Below are 20,357 nucleotides of genomic sequence, written 5' to 3'. Positions count from 1 at the left end.
AAGCCTGGGAAGCAGAGCCCGATCGTACTAGACCCCTCCCCGAATACATGGATAATTTAAAAACACACTTATCTATGATAAGAGACATAGTCCACCGTAATCTAGAGAACGCGCAAGCAAAACAGAAGGAGCAATACGACAGGGGTACCAAAAACCGTGTCTTCTCCGTGGGTGAACAGGTTCTCCTAATGATGCCATCCTCCAATCAAAAACTCCTAGGTCAGTGGCAGGGTCCTTATGCTGTCCTTCGCCAGGTAACCCCAGTCACCTACGAGTTAGACCTTGATCCCACACGCGGTACCACTCAAATATATCACATAAACCTGTTGAAAAAATGGGAAGGCCCTCGTCTCGCCCTATCTGGCTCGGTGGCTCATACTCCCCTTTCCTTTTCCCCTTGCATAGACACTGGGCTAACATCACAACAGTGTCTCAAACTAACGAATAGTCTATACCCCTTACGCACGGTGTTTTCGTCTTTTCCCGGCCATACCACCGTCACAGAACACACCATACGAACAGTACCTGGGAAGGTGGTACGGCAAAGACCGTACAGAATCCCTGAAGCCCGCAGGGTGGTTATACAGAGGGAGATCGAACAAATGTTGAAAATGGGTATAATAGAACCCTCGGTGAGCGAGTGGAATTCCCCGATAGTTCTTGTACCCAAGCCAGATGGGTCTGTCAGATTCTGTATTGACTTCCGGGAAGTCAATAAGATATCCTCCTTTGACACATATCCGTTGCCTCGCGTCGATGAGATGGTCGAGCGTATAGGGAAGGCTCAGTATATTTCCACGCTAGACCTCTGTAAAGGGTATTGGCAGATACCCCTCAGAGAAGAGGACAGAAAGAAAACTGCGTTTTCCACCCCTGAGGGCTTGTACCAATTTCTAGTACTCCCTTTTGGCCTTCATGGCGCCCCTGCCACATTCCAAAGAGCAATGAATCACATATTGCGACCCCACACCTTTTATGCGGGAGCCTATCTGGACGATATCGTCATTTATAGCGACAGCTGGACACAACACCTGGAACACCTGCAAAAGGTCATCACCTCTCTGGGGTCCTATGGGTTCACCATCAACCCTGCCAAAACTACCCTAGCAGCCCAAACGGTGAAGTATTTGGGATACCTCCTGGGTGAAGGTCTGATACGACCCCAGAAAAGCAAAACTGAAGCCATCCATTCCCTTCCCTTTCCCCAGACTAGAAAAGACCTTCATGCTTTCCTGGGCCTCCTCGGTTATTATCGGAGGTTTGTGCCTAACTTTTCCCAAAGGGCAGCACCGCTTACAGATTTGTTAAAGAAGTCCAAAAAAACAGAAACTTTCCTTCAGAACCCAACACCCGCTTTGTGGCATGCTTATACCGACCTGAGAAACGCCCTGACCTCTAGTCCCGTATTAGTCAGTCCTGATTATGCACAACCCTTCCTCCTCCAGACAGACGCCTCAGAACAGGGACTAGGGGCGGTGTTGTCCCAAAAAGACCCGTTTGGAAACGAGAAACCTATCCTCTACCTCAGCCGCAAATTATTTCCACGAGAAAAGAACTATGCGGTTGTGGAAAAAGAGGCTCTGGCAATCAAATGGGCTGTGGAAAGCCTCCGCTACTATCTGGAAGGGAGGGACTTCACCATTTTCACGGATCATGCCCCTCTAGAATGGATGGCTCGGAACAAAGGACATAACGACAGGGTCCTCCACTGGTTCCTGGCCCTTCAACCCTATCGCTTCACCACAGTGCATCGGAAAGGAGCGAACCAAGGTAATGCGGACTACCTCTCCCGCTACCCAATGTCCACAACCCGTACAAGAAAGACAGCTAGGGAAAGGGAATTTGAGGTAGTCCCCGGCCACACGAGACCCGTCCTTCCCCCCCCTGGATTGTTCCCCCTCCAATGTTCTCCCTTCCAGGGTACACCATACGGAAAACGATCTACAGCGTCCGTAGCAACGGAGACCCCGCCCCTCTCTTTGTTACAGAAGCCAATCCGGCAAGACAGCGGACCGGAAGGACTGCCCCTCGACCCCTGAAGTCCCTCCTCCATGCTGCCGGCCAGACAGAGAAAAGACAGAAGGAGGGAGTCAGCGAGGGTCGGAGTATCGTGGCAGGAGGTTTCGACTGGAGGTGCGGAGAACGGTGAAGACGGTAGTGGAGAAGCCGAAGAGTGGTCCGAAGAGTGGTGGAATCCTACGGAGGTGGCTGAAGAGCGGCCATAACTCGGAGGAGAGTTACGGCGGAGCGCGTGAGTACCAGTTACCATCTTAATAGCACGCTAGGTGCTCTGTGTAAATAGTGTAACTCCAGTGTAAATACTCCCTCTACCCTAGGCACGCCTTTTTCACCGGACAGACCCAGTCTAATTCGTATACAGCACCGTGCACTTTGTAAATATTGTCCCACACGACCCCCATTCCGAACACCCCTTTTTCCTTTGTCAGCCCTGCCCCGTCCCCCTTCTCTTCACTTTACCCTCACGGTCATTTCTTCGCCTTTCTCACCCCTGGTTATGGTTACGGTATCAAACATCGAGCCTCAGTAGGACTAACGGCTCCTTCTCTTTCTCTTACTGCCCTCCGAGGAGCCGTCCCGCCGGGTGCCGAAGTCAGCGTCCCCGACTCGAAGTTCCTGGAGCACCACACAGACGGAAACAGAGGAAGAATCCGACTCAGAGCGTCGTCCTTCTCCCCGCTTCAGGCCTTTCTGGGGACCCTCGTTTACTATACAATCTGACTTGTGTGCAATAAAAAGTCAATATTGCCCATTATATCCGGCCTCCTTGCCTGCTTTTCCAGTCCGCCGACAGCCCAGGCCCTTTTTAGCGCCTTGGTCGCAGCATGTCCTCCGCTCAGTTTGCTTCTATATCTGCCTGTGGCCCACCCTGGGGGTGTTTCTGAGTAGAATGGTGCCGCGTGTCTTTTTTGGCATGTGTGAGGTTTCTATCACAGTAGGGCCGCCATACAGCCAGAACCACCCCCCAAGGCCTCTGCCCACAGTAGACCGACTTCCCAGCCCCCGTAGGCCTGGCCCAAATAAGAGAATAGGGGTGTCACAGGCAATCACTCCAGCCGTCCCGCAGGCATGAGCACCCACAGCCCAATTCTGAGGCTGCGATGGTCAGAGGGCTCTCTGTGTGTATTTATGGTGTCTCAACTTTTCACTATCCCCCAGTTTTTGGAAGTTCAAGGGGCCCTCCACAGGCAAGCTTTTGGTGGTGTAGATAGTAGGAGGCATCCCACATCCACTCATCACTCTTCTCCATCCTTGCATAGTGCTCTCCTTCGGGGGCTGCCACTGATGTTATGTTATGTTAGCAGGAATTTCAAAAGCGCTTGGTCACTGAAAGGTTTCATGGCACTGACTTGGGCAGTGTCAAGACGGAGACGGATTATGCGTGGGCCTGCTCGAACAAACAAGTCTTAAACAATTTTCTGAACCCCAACAGGTTATCACAGGACCGGATCGCTAGTGGTAGGGAGTTCCAGAATTTAGGGGCAAGATAGGAGAACCTGCACCCTCCCTGGCGTTTGAGCTTAAAGGCAGGGGTAGTCGGTAGCTGAAGATGGACTGACCGTAAGTTATGGAGTGGGACATGTCTTGCAATCATACTGCTGATGAATTTGGGGCACCTGCAGTGCCGGGCCTTAAAGATTAAACACCCTGTCTTGAAAGCTGCGTGTTGGGCAATAGGGAGCCAGTGAAGTTTGGATAGCAAGGGACTAGCAGATTGCCATCTTGGTAGTTTGTAGATTAATCTTGCAGCCTGGTTCTGTACCATCTGGAGACGTTTAAGAAGAAACAGTGGCAGGCCGAGGTAGATAGAGTTAGAGAAGTCGAGACGAGAAAGTACCAGGGCTATCACAAACTGTATGAGGGCGGAGTGGGTCAGCAGGTGGGCGATTTCTTAATTTTGCTCAGTTGGAAAAAGCAAGTAGAGACCACTGCCCCTACTCGTCCTCTAAGCGAGAGATCGGCATTAATGGTTACCCCAAGGCTTTTCACGGCGTGGGAAGGAGTGGGGGGGGGGGGTCCTAGTTCGGTCGGCCAGTAGTGTGGGCCCCAGAAGATCTGGCTCTTCACTGGCAAGACTAATTCGGTCTTGCCAGGATTAAGTTTAAGGAAGTTAAGGTCCATCCAGCGTTGGATGTGGACCATGATCGCTTGAAATTCATGGGCTGAGTCTGAGGAATAGTCCAAGGTGAAGAACAGCTGAAGATCAGCGTAGTTAAAAGTTGTTACCTTCCTGTCTCTTAAAGAGTGGATCAAGGGCAGAAGGTAGAGATTGAACAGGTGTGGAGATAAGGACGAACCCTGTGGGACCCCGCATGTGGTGGCGATCTTAGGGGCAGTAAAGGGGGCAAGTCGTACTGCTTGGGTTCGACGTTCGACGTTCGAGGAAGGACTTAGTCCAATTGAAGGCGGAACCCCGTATGCCGGCCAGCTCGACACGGTCCATCAGGATTTTATGGTCGACCGTGTCGAACGCGGCCGACAGATCCAGGAGCACCAGGGCCTGGGGGACACCCTTGTCCGTATTTGCTCTCAAGGTGTCTCAAGGTGTCCAGTACCGCGAGGATTACTGTCTCAGTAGTGTCATGATCGCGTGGGCAGGACGGTGCGGAACCGAATCGCGGGAGAATCCCGCCGGCACTACAACTCCCACAAGGCGTAGCAACCGAACTCCCCCCACGTGACCGGGAGCGCGGTTGGTTAAAAGACGGAACTACGCAGGGAGGCGGCGCCAATGATTCGCCTTCGTAATCGACAGCTGACCAACGGCCCGCATCTACGAACTCAGCCGAGTTCTTCGAACCACAGCCTAACCCGGATTCCGCAACTGAAGAGTTCGCCTCCTGAAGCGCCGGACACCTCCATCCTGCGCCCTCCGTCTCCGGAACTCTTCACCGGTTGCCAAAACCCCATGCAGGAAGCACCCACTCTGAGACCGCTACCTCGGCGCTCCTCGGCCCCAAGGATTCCTGGGCCTTGAGTGGAAGCGCCGCCAGCGGTGGGAGAGTGCTCCTGACCCCCGTGTTTTCCTTGCCTGCACCCTTCGCCCCGGCGCTCCTCGACCCCACGGATTCCCGGGTCTCGAGTGGTAGCGCCTTGGAGAGGCTCAAAAGACGTATTTGGGTCCTTTTCAGCCAGAGCACCCTCACACAGAGCGGTGCTGTCCCTGTCTATCCGAACCAGAGCTCTGATCATAGCTTCACCCAACCTGGGGAGAGAGGCCGAGACAGGTGTCTATCCCAACTGACTCTCTCCTTCCCTCACCCACCTGTCTCCTGAGCCCGAGGGTCATTTACACGAATCCGGGCTGGGGACGGATGAGAGGGGGAACCCTACATAAGCATCAGCGTCATCCTGAGGAGAGGATCGAGTGAGCGCCACAACAGAATCATTGGCCCACGAATTATCCTCCTCCCGATCACGCTGAGGTAGGGATGGCCTCGTTAGACGACGTGGTTGCCGTTCTGGCCTTAGTCCAGGCTGAGTTAGCCACGTCTCGGGCGGAAACAGTGGCATTGAATGCCCGCTTTGACCGCCTTCAAAGAAACCCCTTTGATGCAGGACACACGTTCCCTACCACCACGCCCCAAGTGGTAGTAGAGATGCCCGCACACGTGCCTCTGGCTCCCCCTGAACGATATCATGGGGAGATACAGAAGGTGCAGGTGTTCTTGACCCAGATACTGCTGCACTTCCAATGCAAACCGAAACTCTTTCTAACAAACCAAGCCCGGGTTGCGTTCCTCATCTCCTACCTTGCCGGGGATGCTGCACAATGGGCAGTTCCAATCGTTCGGAGAGACGACGCCCTCCTGTACGACTGGGACACCTTTCGGCAGGAATTCGAAACAACCTTTACCGCCGGGCTGACACCTTCTCCGCCGATGGCGACCTCCTTGAACTCCGGCAAGGCCACACCAGTCTCCTCTGCTACATCAACAGCTTTCGACGTCTGGTGGCCGAAACAGACTGGCCCGAATCCAAACAAGCAGCGATCTTCTACCGAGGACTTTCGGAAGACCTGAAGGACGTGATCGCCCAAATCGACCCCCAACCCCGCACCTGCGTGGCTATGATCGAATTGGCCTCTCGCCTGGAATATCGTCTGAGGGAAAGAAAAGGAGACCACAAGCGCAAGGAGAAACCTCTTGCACCATACGAACAGCCCCGTACCTCGGAACCCGTAGCGACCCGTCCCGAGCCCATGGACATAGGGACGGTGAGAGCATCCCTGACCCTCAGCGAGCGTGACCATCGACGCAAGCAGGGCCTCTGCTTGTATTGTGGCAAGAAGGGCCACTTCCTTCGTGAATGTCCCGTACGCCCCAAGACCGGCCGAAATCGCCCCAGCCAAGCGGCAACCCTTACCAACGAAGACACGATGGGAAACGCGAGGGGTGCAGGAGGGGACGACTTCAAGCCGCTTAATGATCCCTTCTACGGAATCCAACATTACCAGGGAGCCCAATCACTTTTTTGTTTCCTTATATGTGGTGGTGAACCACACCCCCTGACTCGTTCGCGCTATGGTCGACTCCGGAGCCACCGGGTGCTTCATAGACAGGACCGAAGCTGAAAGGCTGGAAATCCCACTGCTGCTCAAAGACCGGCCGGAACTCGTCTATGCAGTGGACGGTAAAGAGCTGGACTCCGGTCCCATCATATACCAAACCCCTTCTATGTGGGTCACCATAGGAGAAGACCATGGCGAATGGCTCACCTGCAACGTCATTCACGCTCCCCGCTGCAACCTCATCTTAGGGTTGCCCTGGTTGAGACTGCATGAACCCCAAATTACGTGGGCAACCAATTCGATACGGTTCGACTCCGTCTTCTGTCACCGCCAGTGTAGGCGGTTGAAGGGGCGCCCGGAAGCGGATGTCACCCCCAAACAACATGTGGCCACAGCCGCCGAAAAAGACGTCGCTCTCCCGCTCTGTTACTCTCCATACTCTGACGTCTTTGATAAACAAAGAGCCGAAGAGTTGCCTCCTCATCGGCAATACGATTGCCGCATTGACCTGATACCGGGGGCTACCGTCCCATGCAGTCGAATCTACGCCCTCACGGGCCCAGAAACCCAACATCTCCGCGAATACCTGGACGAGTTCCTGAAACTGGGCTTCATTCGTCCCTCGAGATCTCCGGCGGCGTCTCCCCTCTTCTTTATCCCGAAAACCAACGGCGAACTCCGCTGCTGTATAGACTAACGTGCTCTCAATGCGCTAACCATAAAAAATCAGTACCCATTGCCACTGATTCCGGTACTCCTGGAACAAGTACGGGGAGTCAACATTTACACCAAATTGGATCTCCGGGGAGCATACCACCTAGTTCGCATACGAAGAGGGGACGAGTGGAAAACGGCCTTCAAGACCAGGTTCGGCTTGTATGAATACCTGGTCATGCCCTTCGGGCTCTGTAATGCCCCGGCTGCCTTCCAGTTCTTCCTCAACGAAGTGCTGAGGGACTTCTTGGACAAGTACGTCGTGGTGTATATAGACGACATCCTCGTGTTTTCATCCAATCTACACGACCATATACACCACGTAACATCGGTGCTTCACGCCCTGAGGGACCATCGATTGTTCTGTAAACTCACGAAATGTGAGTTCCACGTAACATCGGTGGAATTCCTCGGAGTGATGTTGACCCCTGCCGGGCAGGTGATGACCCATCGCAAAGTGCAAGCCGTAGCAGAGTGGCCACAGCCAGGGTCGGTGAAGGAGGTCCAAAGCTTTCTTGGCTTCTCGAATTTCTACCGGAGATTCATACACCACTTCTCCCAGTTGGTGACCCCCCTCACTCGATTAACACGAAAAGGGGTTCCATTCGTCTGGTCTCCTGAGGCTCAAACAGCCTTCGAACAGCTCAAAGAGGCGTTTACCTCCGCTCCCGTCTTACGCCATGCCCAACCCGACCTTCCCTTCATCGTGGAAGCAGACGCCTCCAACGTAGCGGTCGGCGCTATCCTATCCCAGCGGCAGCCCGACACCGGACAGCTCCATCCGGTCGCTTTCATGTCTCGAAAACTCTGCCCGGCCGAACTGAACTACACCATCTCCGAAAAGGAACTACTCGCCATACGAGAAGCGTTCCTTGAATGGCGACATTGGTTGCTGGGTGCGCAACATCAGGTGACGGTCTTCACCGATCACCGCAATCTCCAGTTCCTCCGTTCTGCACGTCATCTCACGCCCCGCCAGAAAAGATGGATGCTCTTTTTTGCGGAGTACCACTTCCTCGTTACCTTTCGGCCGGGCGCACAAAACAGGAAGGCGGACGCCTTGTCTCGTCAGGAATTCCCCAGCCTCATGACGGAGACCCCGGATCAACCGATTCTGTCACCAGAACAAGTGGTGGGTAGTCTGAAGACCGAGTCGTTCCTGCAGAACGTTAGGAAAGGAATACAGACGTTTGCCTGGTCGGCCTGGTTGAAGCGGCACAAAGAATGGCGACTCCACGATGGCCTTCCCATGTGTGGCACCCGAGTATTACTCCCTACTCTTCGACTCCGCAAACTCGTCTTCGAATGGTGCCACAATGTGCCCTGTGCCGGTCACACGGGAGGGACCAAAACCCTGGAGTTGGTGTTAAGACAATGCTGGTGGCCGTCTGTTCGCCCAGATGTCCTGACCTGGGTACGTAATTGCTCTGTCTGCGCCCAAATGAAGACTGATCATCGTAAAGCGCAAGGCCTCCTGATGCCTCTTCCGACCCCGAAGCTTCCGTGGGAGAAGATCTCCATAGACTTCATAGTAGGTCTGCCTAAGGACCAAGGTTGCACGGCAATAGTCGTCGTCGTCGACTACCTCACAAAAATGGGGCATTTTATCGCGTGCAAACAAGTACCCTCGGCAGGAGCTCTGGCTAAGCTGCTGTTGCTCCACGTGGTCCAGCTACATGGCCTTCCCCGAGGGATAATATCGGACAGGGGATCGCAATTCACCGCCCGTTTTTGGAGGGTCTGGTGTGAGGAACTGGGCATACACTCAGCGCTATCCACCAGCTTCCATCTCCAAACGGACGGCCAAACGGAGAAACTGAACCAAACCCTGAAGCAGTACCTGCGCTGTTACGTCGATCAGGCCGAAGAGTCATGGGTGGACTGGCTCTGGGTAGCGGAGATTGCCTACAACAACTCTCAACACTCCTCCACACACCACACACCGTTCTTTCTTACTTCAGGTCATTACCCCCGGTTTCTCCCTTTTCTTCTCCCAAGGACCCGAAGCGCTCTTCCCGAGGTGCAGGACAGAATCAAAACCATTCATGCAGCCCTCAAACAAGCCAGAGACAATCTGCACTTAGCCAAGACTCGTTATAAAGCCCAGGCTGACAAACATCGCCGCGACCCTCCGGAATATCGCAAAGGCGACAGGGTGTGGTTGTCTACCAGACATATCCGGTTCAAGAAACCTAGTGCATTCACACCTAAATACATAGGGCCGTATCCGGTGGTGCGACATGTGAACCCCGTGGCTGTACAGCTACGGTTGCCCAATCACCTGCGCATACACCCCGTGTTTCACGTTTCCCTGCTGAAACCCTCTTTCTGTCCGGTCCGAAAGGTTCCGGACCCTGTCTGGGTGCACCACGAACAAGAATACGTGGTGCGACAAGTACTTGACTCTAAGCTAGTCAGGGGCAAGCTGTGGTACCTCCTGGCGTGGAAAGGGTATGGGCCAGAGGAGAACTCCTGGGAACCTGCATCTGCTGTACATGCGACGCGCCTGGTTGCATCCTTCCACCGCCGCTGCCCGAACAAACCTGGTTCCTCTCTCCCCGCTGGAAGCGGTGGGAAGGGGGATGTGCTGTCATGATCGCGTGGGCAGGACGGTGCGGAACCGAATCGCGGGAGAATCCCGCCGGCACTACAACTCCCACAAGGCGTAGCAACCAAACTCCCCCCACGTGACCGGGAGCGCGGTTGGTTAAAAGACGGAACTACGCAGGGAGGCGGCGCCAATGATTCGCCTTCGTAATCGACAGCTGACCAACGGCCCGCATCTACGAACTCAGCCGAGTTCTTCGAACCACAGCCTAACCCGGATTCCGCAACTGAAGAGTTCGCCTCCTGAAGCGCCGGACACCTCCGTCCTGCGCCCTCCGTCTCCGGAACTCTTCACCGGTTGCCAAAACCCCACGCAGGAAGCACCCCCTCTGAGACCGCTACCTCGGCGCTCCTCGGCCCCAAGGATTCCTGGGCCTTGAGTGGAAGCGCCGCCAGCGGTGGGAGAGTGCTCCTGACCCCCGTGTTTTCCTTGCCTGCACCCTTCGCCCCTGCGCTCCTCGACCCAACGGATTCCCGGGTCTCGAGTGGTAGCGCCTTGGAGAGGCTCAAAAGACGTATTTGGGTCCTTTTCAGCCAGAGCACCCTCACACAGAGCGGTGCTGTCCCTGTCTATCCGAACCAGAGCTCTGATCATAGCTTCACCCAACCTGGGGAGAGAGGCCAAGACAGGTGTCTATCCCAACTGACTCTCTCCTTCCCTCACCCACCTGTCTCCTGAGCCCGAGGGTCATTTACACGAATCCGGGCTGGGGACGGATGAGAGGGGGAACCCTACATAAGCATCAGCGTCATCCTGAGGAGAGGATCGAGTGAGCGCCACGACAAGTAGAGTGAGCGGGCCGGAAGCCTGCTTGACGTGGCTCTAGATATTTCGACTGTTCGATGAAATTGGATATACACCTAGCAACATGAGCCTCTAGAATCTTACCCAAGAAAGGAAGAAGAGAGATGGGGCGATAATTAGAAGGATCCAGGGGGTCAGCCCCCGGTTTCTTTAATAGAGGGACCACTATCGCATTCTTGAATGCGCTAGGGACCTTGCCCTGTGAGAGAGACTCGTTTAGGAAGGGTAGTATTCTATGCGGCAAGACAGAGAAGGTGTCCCTTAGGATGTGAGGTGGGCAGCAGTCGTTAGGGGAGCCGAATGTGACACGGGTCAATAAATCTGAGAAGATCTGTGGGCATATGGCAGGGAAATGATCCATAGTTGCCGTGTTGGTTGTCGTGTTATCAGGGGGCTCCCTACAAATGGTACTGGGGATGCCAGCTTTAATACTGGTGATTTTGTCCATGAAGAAATCATTCAAGGAGTTACAGAGTTCTTGGGTAGGAGTCTGTTTGGGAAGAATTCTTGCAGCGTTGCAAAGATCATTAACTATCATGAAGATTTATTTCGGCTTGTTATGGGCGCTAAGTATTCTAGCAGAGAAATAGGCCGCCTTGGTTGCCATTATGGCATTTTTATACGTTTTACAAGCTAATGTGTACTGAAGTTTGTCTTCAAGGGAATATCTTAACCTTCATTTCCTTTCTTTTTGACGGACCACATGTTTTTGCTTTTTTAGCCCAGTAGAAAATCATTTCTGAGCATCTACGTTGCGGGCACGGGTAAATTTAGTGAGTGGGGCATGAGTGTTACAAGCCGCTAGTAACCAAGCAGAGATGTTCTTTTCCACAGAATTAACATCAGGGTTAAAAGTGGGTGCTGAGCTGGCCAAGGAGTCGACAAACTCCTGTTTATCAAGGGCCCTCCACTTTCTTGCCATGCCACCATCGGCCATGGGAGTCTTGATCTTAGGATAGATGGATAGATAGATAGATTGATAGATAGATTCCTTCATATGGGCCCCAATTGGGTTGTGGCTCCACTGTTTCTCCAGGGCTCAGCAGAACTGTTCCCAGCATCCCAACCTCAGGGTCCTAAGGGCGCCCGTAGGCCTCCTGCTGTCAGCATGGAGCCCTTGTTGTAGCAGGCGGGCCCTTGGTTGGTGCCGACCACCAATGCCTCACTGCCGCACTCCAGGTGGTGTCCAAATCCCCGTGCTGGTGAGCACACGGTTCTGCACCTGCAGGAGTGTTAGCAGCCCTCAACTGTGGACCGTAAGGTTCCTATTGTAGTTGGCCCAGAACAGGACAGGCCTGCCTGCCCTGTTCCATCTCTGGGGCCACTGCCACCTTGTGGGGCCTTGCAGGGAGAAGCTCCCACTGTGTCGCCGGCACCTGCTTCACCCTTGGCCTCGTCAAAGTACAACCAACCACTTCCATCGATTGCCCTGTGGTCTCCCAGCCACTGTCTGGTCTTAGTGGCAGTTTTGGAGCAGCAGGAGAACTGTTTGCACTGGGCCGTTTGCTAGAGCTAAAAGCTGGAGCGGCCAGCTTCTTCGACATCAAGCCACACCCCCTCTAGTTGAGTCTGATGCCATGCTCTCAGTGAACTGCGAGTGTATGATTTAGATGCCTGAGAGGTCTGCCAGATGTCCTTTACCACATGCTTATGCATCTCTTTGGTGAGTAACATTCCCCTTATCTTGCAATTAGAGATAGTTTAGGCCTATCCCACTATAGTTCATGTGGGTACTGTGTTGGATGTATGGTAGATGCTGTGCCTGAAGTGCACAACTGGCTGTGTGTGCACATATGTATGTTTGTGTGACTAGTTGGTTTCATGGTGGTCCCATTTACAAGTCATCCAGAGACATATCCCAGGTGATTACCACTTCAGGTGGAGCAGTGGTGCCAGGTTTTCCGCATCCAGCACGTACACACCTAAACGGGGAACAGCCAGTGCAGTTACATCGCATGCGTTACAACGCATGCGATGTTACAACGCTATGCCATTACAACGCAAGTCTGTACATCGACGTGCTCTAGATGGCGTGCTAACATTACAAATAGTGTAGTTTACTATCCCAACACCTTCCCTACTGTTAAGTGGACTGGAGTTGGAATAGTAAATTACCCTTTTTTAATGTTAGCACGCCATCTAGCGCAAGTTGATGTAAAGACTTGCGTTGTAATGGCATAGCGTTGTAACATCGCATGCGTTGTAACGCATGCGATGTAACTGCACGCGTGGTAAAAACTCGAATTGTAATGTCATACATCCCACCTAAACAAATCACAGGAGGTCAGCGGCTACAGCCAAAGGCACGGTCCACCCCCCATGCAACCCACACCAACACCAAGGGGGGAAAAGTCACACATCCAGCTGGTCCACAGTCTTCTCTGCCACCAGACATACTCAGTAGCCCCACTCTAGCCCTTGAGCCACACTTCCCTCCTCCCCCGCCGATAGCGATGTGGAAAAGGATGTGGTAGTCTGTATGCGCTCTACCAATGAAGCTGATAATTGCATGGTGCAGGGGAGCAATTGCCGACTGGAATCGGTGATCCTGGATCCAGTAATTTCAGCCCTCCCTGCACCATGCAACTTTTAATCGAACAATAGTGTAAACTAAGCCAGGATGACAACCCAGCGCTGTGCATGTCTGACCTAATGGGCGTAATCAGGTCCACTGATGCAGATGGTAAGCACAAACCTATGCAGTCTTTTCATAGCAGAGACAAGTCCTTCTGCTCTAAACATATACAAAGCCGAGCATGGTAACACATATAAGGGAGTGATGCAAAGTGTCGCAATAAAGCCCGGGAGGCTGGGGTGCATGTCCATGTCCTCTTTAAGACCTTTTGGACAAAATGTATTTACTCGAGTGAGACGCCTCTTGTGTATCGCGCCTGACTCCAAAATGGTGCCCGCATTCGATCGTCGGGAGGGGCCAAAACAACTCCATAGGGTGTCCCCCCATTTCCAGCTACAGCGTAAAGGCCACAACATCGAGCTGGATCCGCAACTACTGTTCTGACCTTGAGGGCCAATCCTGATTGACACCAGAGGCACCCTGCCCGACCCACCAATGGCGGCTGTCTCTCCCGCTGGCGGTTATTTCTTGACATCACACGCCCCCATTAATGACTGGCGGTCCTTGGCTCTATCCTCATACTGAGCCACTGCTTAACTAACACCCCCTGCCCTCTAGGTTATAGAGATTTTTGGTGACCATTGGAATTCGAACTTCAAGAACTCATCCCCCCTTTGCCTGACCTGATGATGGCCACATCAGTGGGACCCTCCTTGGGCTCCCAAGCCTTTTCCTGCACTCCCACCAGGACATTTACTCTGGGTACCCTCCCTCGACTGTTGAGACCTAGCTATTCTGACTGATGCCCGGTGGAGCTACCCCGATAGCTATTGGGGAGATGGGCTGTGGATTCCCTCCTCGGCAGTCTCCTACCCAGCCGGTCTTTGGACAGACTCTCCTTCGTCTCTCCTGACCTTATCTCCCTCCTCCCCCCCCTCATACTACCCCCCTACCCCTTTCCACTCTACTTATCTCCTTTCCAGTTCCTAACCTCTTCCCTCACCCACTTGGTTCTGAGGTTCCATCCTGTTTCACATCTGGACATTCTTCTGTGATTTCTCCCTCGTCTGTTGAGACATAGTCTGTTGAGACCTAGCTATCTGACCGATGCCCGATGGAGCTACCTTGAGAGCTAAAGGGGAGACGGGCTGTGGATTCCCTCCTCGGCCGTCACCTACCCAGTCGATCATTGGGCAGACTTTCCCTTCGTCTCTCATACCATCTACCCCCTATTCCTCTCCCTTCTCACTCCCCCCTCCACTCTATTTGTCTCCCCTTCTCGCTCTTTAATGTGTATGTAACGTGTAATTATTATCATTGTTGTAACATTGTTGAACCTTAAGTAAAGCGCTCTGATACCTATGGGTCTAGCCAGCGCTATATAAAACTCATTAAATAAATAAAATAAATAAATAATAAAGGGACAGTAGGTCTAAGAGAAATATCAGTGGCAGGCAGCTAGGGTTTTACCACCACATCAATTAATTTGAAATATGCATTATGTTTGAAATTCTTAACTGCCAACACCCTACTTTGGCACACTTGGCCGAGACACTCCAAGACAGAGGATCAGATGCATGCAAAATATTGAGGGGGAACTGAGTCTCAGCCCAAGAATGCCTGCTTTAATGTGGTTTCTGTGCATTCCCGCCCATTTCCTGTAGTGGATATCAAAAGCAAGTCACTTCTTCCAGTGGCTGAGAGCTTTTAAATAGATGTTATGCTTGTCTGGGTTTGGATAGAAAAATATTCTCAGTGCCTTTGCCCTTATTTGGAGCTATTTGTGAATGTCTCGCATGTTCCGCAGCATCATTCATGTCACCAAGACTTCTATTTCTAGAGAACTTTTCCTTGGCTCTGATGCTGCCAATGCCCTGAGCTTCAAAATAAATTTAAACAAAGGTCTCTCTGCCTGCTGCACGTTCCTTACCAGGTCAATCCTGTTGGTCCTCCAGAGAACAGGGATCTCTCGAAACTGCCTGAACATACCCTTGAGGTTCACAACCACAACAGCCGCCAAGACTGCCTGCAAAGGAAAAGAATCAGAGGACAATAAGTCAAGGAATAAGATTAGTATATGAATGTAATGATGTTGAACTGTGGACTGGTTATCCAATAATATGGGCAGAAACAGGCAGTTTGGGGTCTATGAAAGCCACAGAGAGGGGACTATTATGAAAAAGATAATGCTATCACAAGATAATGTAAACTACAAATAAAGCACATTTGTAGTGCACACACGTCATAAAGGGCAACATTACCAAATGGGCCCATGTCAGGCTTTTCACTGCCGTATTTCCAAGTCACTCTTGTTTGTTCACCATTGCAACAGTCTGGCTGTCCCCACCTTGTCACTGAAACTCAGTTTTAGGCACCCAATGGTTGCCTCGGTTTTTCCAGGCTTAAGAAGATGTTCTACGTAGGTGGGAGCCATCTCAAATGGCAAAGAGTCCATATTGACATAGGATATGGAGCTGAATACAGTGACTTCTCACAGTGGCAAGCTGTACTGCTAGGCTCTTGTGCTAGGATGGCAATAACAACAAATCGCATGTTGCTTAGAACCCTTTTCTGAAGATTTAACCAATTTTCTTCATATAACCCAAATCTTAAAGTCCACCTGCAGTAATCCTAACCTAGGATCTCATTTAGATCTCGGCGGACGGGTTACTCTGTCACAACTGTGACGTATATCCCATCCGCAGAAATTTATATCCCATAGGATATGATGGGGTTTATATTTTGTCGACGGGATATCCGTCACCGTTGTGACAAAGTAACCAGTCCACCAAGATCTAAATGAGGCCCTTGGTCTTAACTAATTCACACAGTATATTAATTTATTACAGTAACATTTGCATATTCATATTTAAAGGCAAAGCTAAGAACATTTTTAAAATAAGTTTTCAGAAGATATGGAATACCATTATTTTATAACAAATTAAAGTTTCATATAGTTCATGTTTTTAATCTAAGAATAGGTAATATGTCATTTAAAATCCAACCACATTTTTCACAGTTCCTTTGACCTTTCAAACCCTTTCAGGAGAATCACAAAACTAGGAATTTGTTATGCTTTAAGTCTTTTAAAAATTGATGGACCACCAGCCAGTTATGCCTAATTGGCAAGAATAACATTTGTTGAAGGGAAACGGCTTTGGGTGCAGAGTCTCTCTAAATTCTTGCTTCTTTAGATAAAAAAAAGACACATTTACTATTTTGCGACGTTTTGTGGAGCCTGGCTGAGGGAAACACAGCTTCAGCTCTCTGTGAATTTTTCTGTTTCAACACCTTACCAGAGAAAAATCTTCTATAGTTAGCCATCTTTACCCTTGTGGTAGATTGTTGATCAACCAGTCATTGGTAGTGTAGTAACTAATGAAATCTGTGTCACAGAGTACAGTGCAATGGCCGATGTCCGCTGCGGAATTTCCACCGGTATGTACAGGCACTCCGAACATCCTTCTAACAAGAAGGTGCACTGGGAGTACCCCAATTCCCTGATCTATTGACTTGGTGTGGGGGTTTCTAAGCATAAGAGGGACTGTTGGCATCTATCTGTTGTTTCTACCATCTTACCACTTTGTTGTTTTTTAGCAGTTAGTTCCTCAATATCTTGGAGGATTTTCAGCTCTTAATAGAGCAAGATTTACCAGCAGGTAATTTGGTAGTTTTGCTTGGTCAAAATGGTAGTGGTCCGTGCATAGGTTTGGAAACGGACATAATTTCAATCGCACCAAAATTACCAGATTTTGGAAGACTATACATTATTACCCTCATGTAAATCAGGCTTGTTGTCTTTAGCACCAAACATGCAACATAAATCATCTACTGTGACCAAGAACAGGGGAATCTTGTGACTTCTCAGGAAGCTGATATTGTATAGGGCCTCGGTGGAAGGATACAGCATGCTGGCTGCCAGCAGCCAATGAATCCACTGAGTTAGCCCTAACTGCAACGCAACACATACCCTGTTTGAATGTAGCCCTTTTGTAATGTAGTGACGTTTCCACACAGGTGAATGCAACCTATGCAAAGCCCATCAGGTCATCTCCACTGCAGCAAAAAGGATCATTATTCATCACAAGGCGATGCAATGTTCATTAAGGTTGTTTCTGTATTTATTGGTCTTAAATAGAAAGTATGTCATTCTGCATCCTTGTCGCTCCACAGCTCATGTGCAGTGGGCTTTCCATTCAGCTACTCATACATGAGCATTCTTTCAAACCTATATCCATGAGCAGATCAAGATCATAAGTAAACAAACAATTACCAGTTTGTGACGTCATGTCTTAGTTCATCCTATACAGTCTACCACAGACGATCCACCACCTGGCACATCCCAGCACAGAGTGATGCCAGAGCACACATGACCATCTGCTTCTTCACAATGCAAGCACAGCATCTGAACCCGTCATGCTGGTTTAGCCACAGCCCTCTAGGCGAGCACATCTAACACGCATGCGCTGCCAGACCGCATCCATCTGTGGTTGCAAGCCATTGGACTCGATGGACAAGCTTCATGGGCACGGTATGAGGGAAGGGAGGGTTTTTTTTTTTTTAATATCTTTCAAAATTCTGACCCTCTCATGCGTATGGCAGAATTTGAGGCAACGGACATAGTTTCATCATCTAAAAAATAAGTACAAACGTTTCTCCAGGTTTAATCATTTGAGGAATATAATTGAACCACAAACAATCTCCCTAGAAATTGCGGCCTAAATCTAGTCTTACAGTATCCTTCTGAGGATGTGGAGTAGAGGGTAGAATGCCACAAATTACTGATGCTCCTGTGTCCCTGTGGGGAAATTCTACCACCAAGTATTGACACAATACATTATTGCAGTTATGCCTAGGTGAAGATAACAAAAATTGGAGATCGATCCTACCTTGGGAAGGTCTTGAAAGAGTACCCCAGCTCGAAGGATAATGGCCAAGATGATCAAGGCAGACACAGCACTGGCCATCTAAAGATGACAAGAAGAAAAAAACACTCCATCAAAACAAGTATTCCGCAGAGTTTGAAACAGCAGCGGGTCCTGTCATTGGAAATGTCGGAATGTTCAACATTATGAGAAAGCGGCGGAAAACAGCATTTACAACGCTGTCTCCACAACATAATGCCATTACAACACGGTCGTTACAACGACCGCGTTGTTAGTATGCAATACCATTACATCGCAAGTCATTACAACGACTTGCAGTAGGGGGCACACTGGTATTGGATTTAAAATCCAACACCTTCCCTGCTGTTGCGCAAACTGGAGTAGGAATAGTAAATAATACGATTCCTAAGTCCAGTGCGCCCTCTACTGCTAGTCATTGTAATGACTTGCGATGTAATGGTATTGTGTGCTAACAATGCGGTTGTTGTAACGACCGCGTTGTAATGGCATGCGATCAAATCGCATGCGTTGTAAGGAGCTATATTCGGAAGCGGCTTCACGTGCATAGGTGACTTTTTAATATGTTGGAATCTTGAGCATGATGCAGGCAGACTGCTCAGAAACAAACCTATATGAAACAATTTTTCAGTATTGGATATGGCACACCCAATACCATTCAGAACGAGTATTCTGTCAACAGTGATTGACGCTCATGTGGGCTAACGCTTGGTTTTGTACGGTTGGATCCTCTCTCTTCTGACCTTGCAGATCTTTCCTTGCAAAGCAAGAGGAAAGGGACAGGGCAGCTGTTGCAAAGGGGAAGTCATTTATCCTGCTGATGTAGAAGAGTGGATGAAAGTCCTTCTGCTTAATTAATGCACACGTAAGATAACTACGGTGGTGAGTACTGGCAATTCCTGTGTGGCTATAAATGTCATGTCATTTTCCGCCGAGCTGGTCGTGGAGTTGAAATCACTATAGTGGGATAGAGTACGACGTATTTTTGATTTGGAGTCGATTGTCCCACTCTGGGCACTTATTTGCCCCCCGTGATCTATTTTTGTTCTTATTGGGGTCTCTATTTGTGTAGTGATGATATTAGTCAGTTGAAGTTAAGATTATAGATATATATATATATGTATGTGTAGTGTGTGTGTGTTTATATATATGTATATATATGGAAAGCAAAAGTGGCTTTTTGCGCAGCACTCAGAGATTTAAAGTATCTTACGGCATTTATTTAGACAAACAATCGCGTCTCGGCCACACAGCGATACATTTCGATAACAAGTCTTGCTCATAATAAGTGAGTCCTTTTTCTATTGCAACTTTTATACAGGCTCACAAATTGGCCATTATGCAGCATTGTGGGAACTGTATTCCACAACATAAACTGAATTTGTGTAAAATTGAAAATACATCACATATACATGAAAGCCATATTTTACATTACTGTTGTGTTACCCCTTTGACACTTTTTTCTCACCGTTATTTCCAAATTCCACATATTATTATAACCTCATATTGTTTAAATAGTCGCACCTGTCTCACTATTGTTGTATTCACCAGTCCCTTGCATATTCTCATCTGTAGGATTTACAGATGGGAGTGAGAGTGTCACAGTCGGGATTCGAAGTGCTGTGGCACTTTCATGTACATGTGATGTCTTTTCAGCTTTTCACTTTTACACAAATTCAGTTTATGTACCGAACTACAGGCCATATTATCAAGGAACGGAGATAACTTTATCGCTGCTTTAACAGCAGGAAACTGCTGCTAAAGCGGCTATAATGGGCTTGATAATATGCCCTTGTAAATTCCCATAGAAGCCCAGGTTCTTGTGTGAACATGGGCTTCTATAGGAATTCACAAGGGCATATTATCAAGCCCATTATTGCCACTTTAGCGGTAGTTTCCTGCCACTAAAGCGGCGATAAAGTTATCTCCGTTCCTTGATAATATGGTCCTACAGTTCCCAAAATGCTGGAGAATGGCCAATTTGGGCTTCTGTATAAAAGTTGCAATAGAAAAAGGACTCACTTACTGGGTGCAAGACTTGTTTTTGAAACGCATCAATGCGTGGTCGAGACGCAATTGTTTGTCTAAATAAATTGCCATAAGGTACTTTAAATCCCTTTAGTGCAACGTTTTTCTGGCCTCATTATGAGTTAACAGGTTTTCAACACTTTGAGTTATCTCTGTGGGATCTTCCTGCCATGAATGCTTCACTTGTTATTGACA

The 20,357-nt window shown here is 49.9% G+C and overlaps 1 protein-coding gene across 3 annotated transcripts in view; it reads right to left on the bottom strand.

Moving 5' to 3' along the window:
- Positions 1-20,357, bottom strand: part of SLC26A6 (solute carrier family 26 member 6) — a 209,031-nt gene that overhangs the window by 83,828 nt on the left and 104,846 nt on the right. For all 3 annotated transcript variants that reach the window (XM_085624368.1, XM_085624367.1, XM_085624369.1), the window contains 2 exons: positions 18,120-18,197; positions 15,161-15,256 (listed from right to left, as the gene is read on the bottom strand). In XM_085624368.1, coding sequence (XP_085480494.1) covers positions 15,161-15,256; positions 18,120-18,197 — 174 coding nt within the window. The remainder of the gene's footprint in view (positions 1-15,160; positions 15,257-18,119; positions 18,198-20,357) is intronic.

Source organism: Triturus cristatus, chromosome 9, assembly GCF_964204655.1.
Source record: "Triturus cristatus chromosome 9, aTriCri1.1, whole genome shotgun sequence".
NCBI classification, from domain to species: Eukaryota; Metazoa; Chordata; class Amphibia; order Caudata; family Salamandridae; genus Triturus; species Triturus cristatus.
The sequence above is the reverse complement of the archived record's forward strand: the minus strand, read 5'-3'. Positions and strand labels throughout refer to the sequence as shown.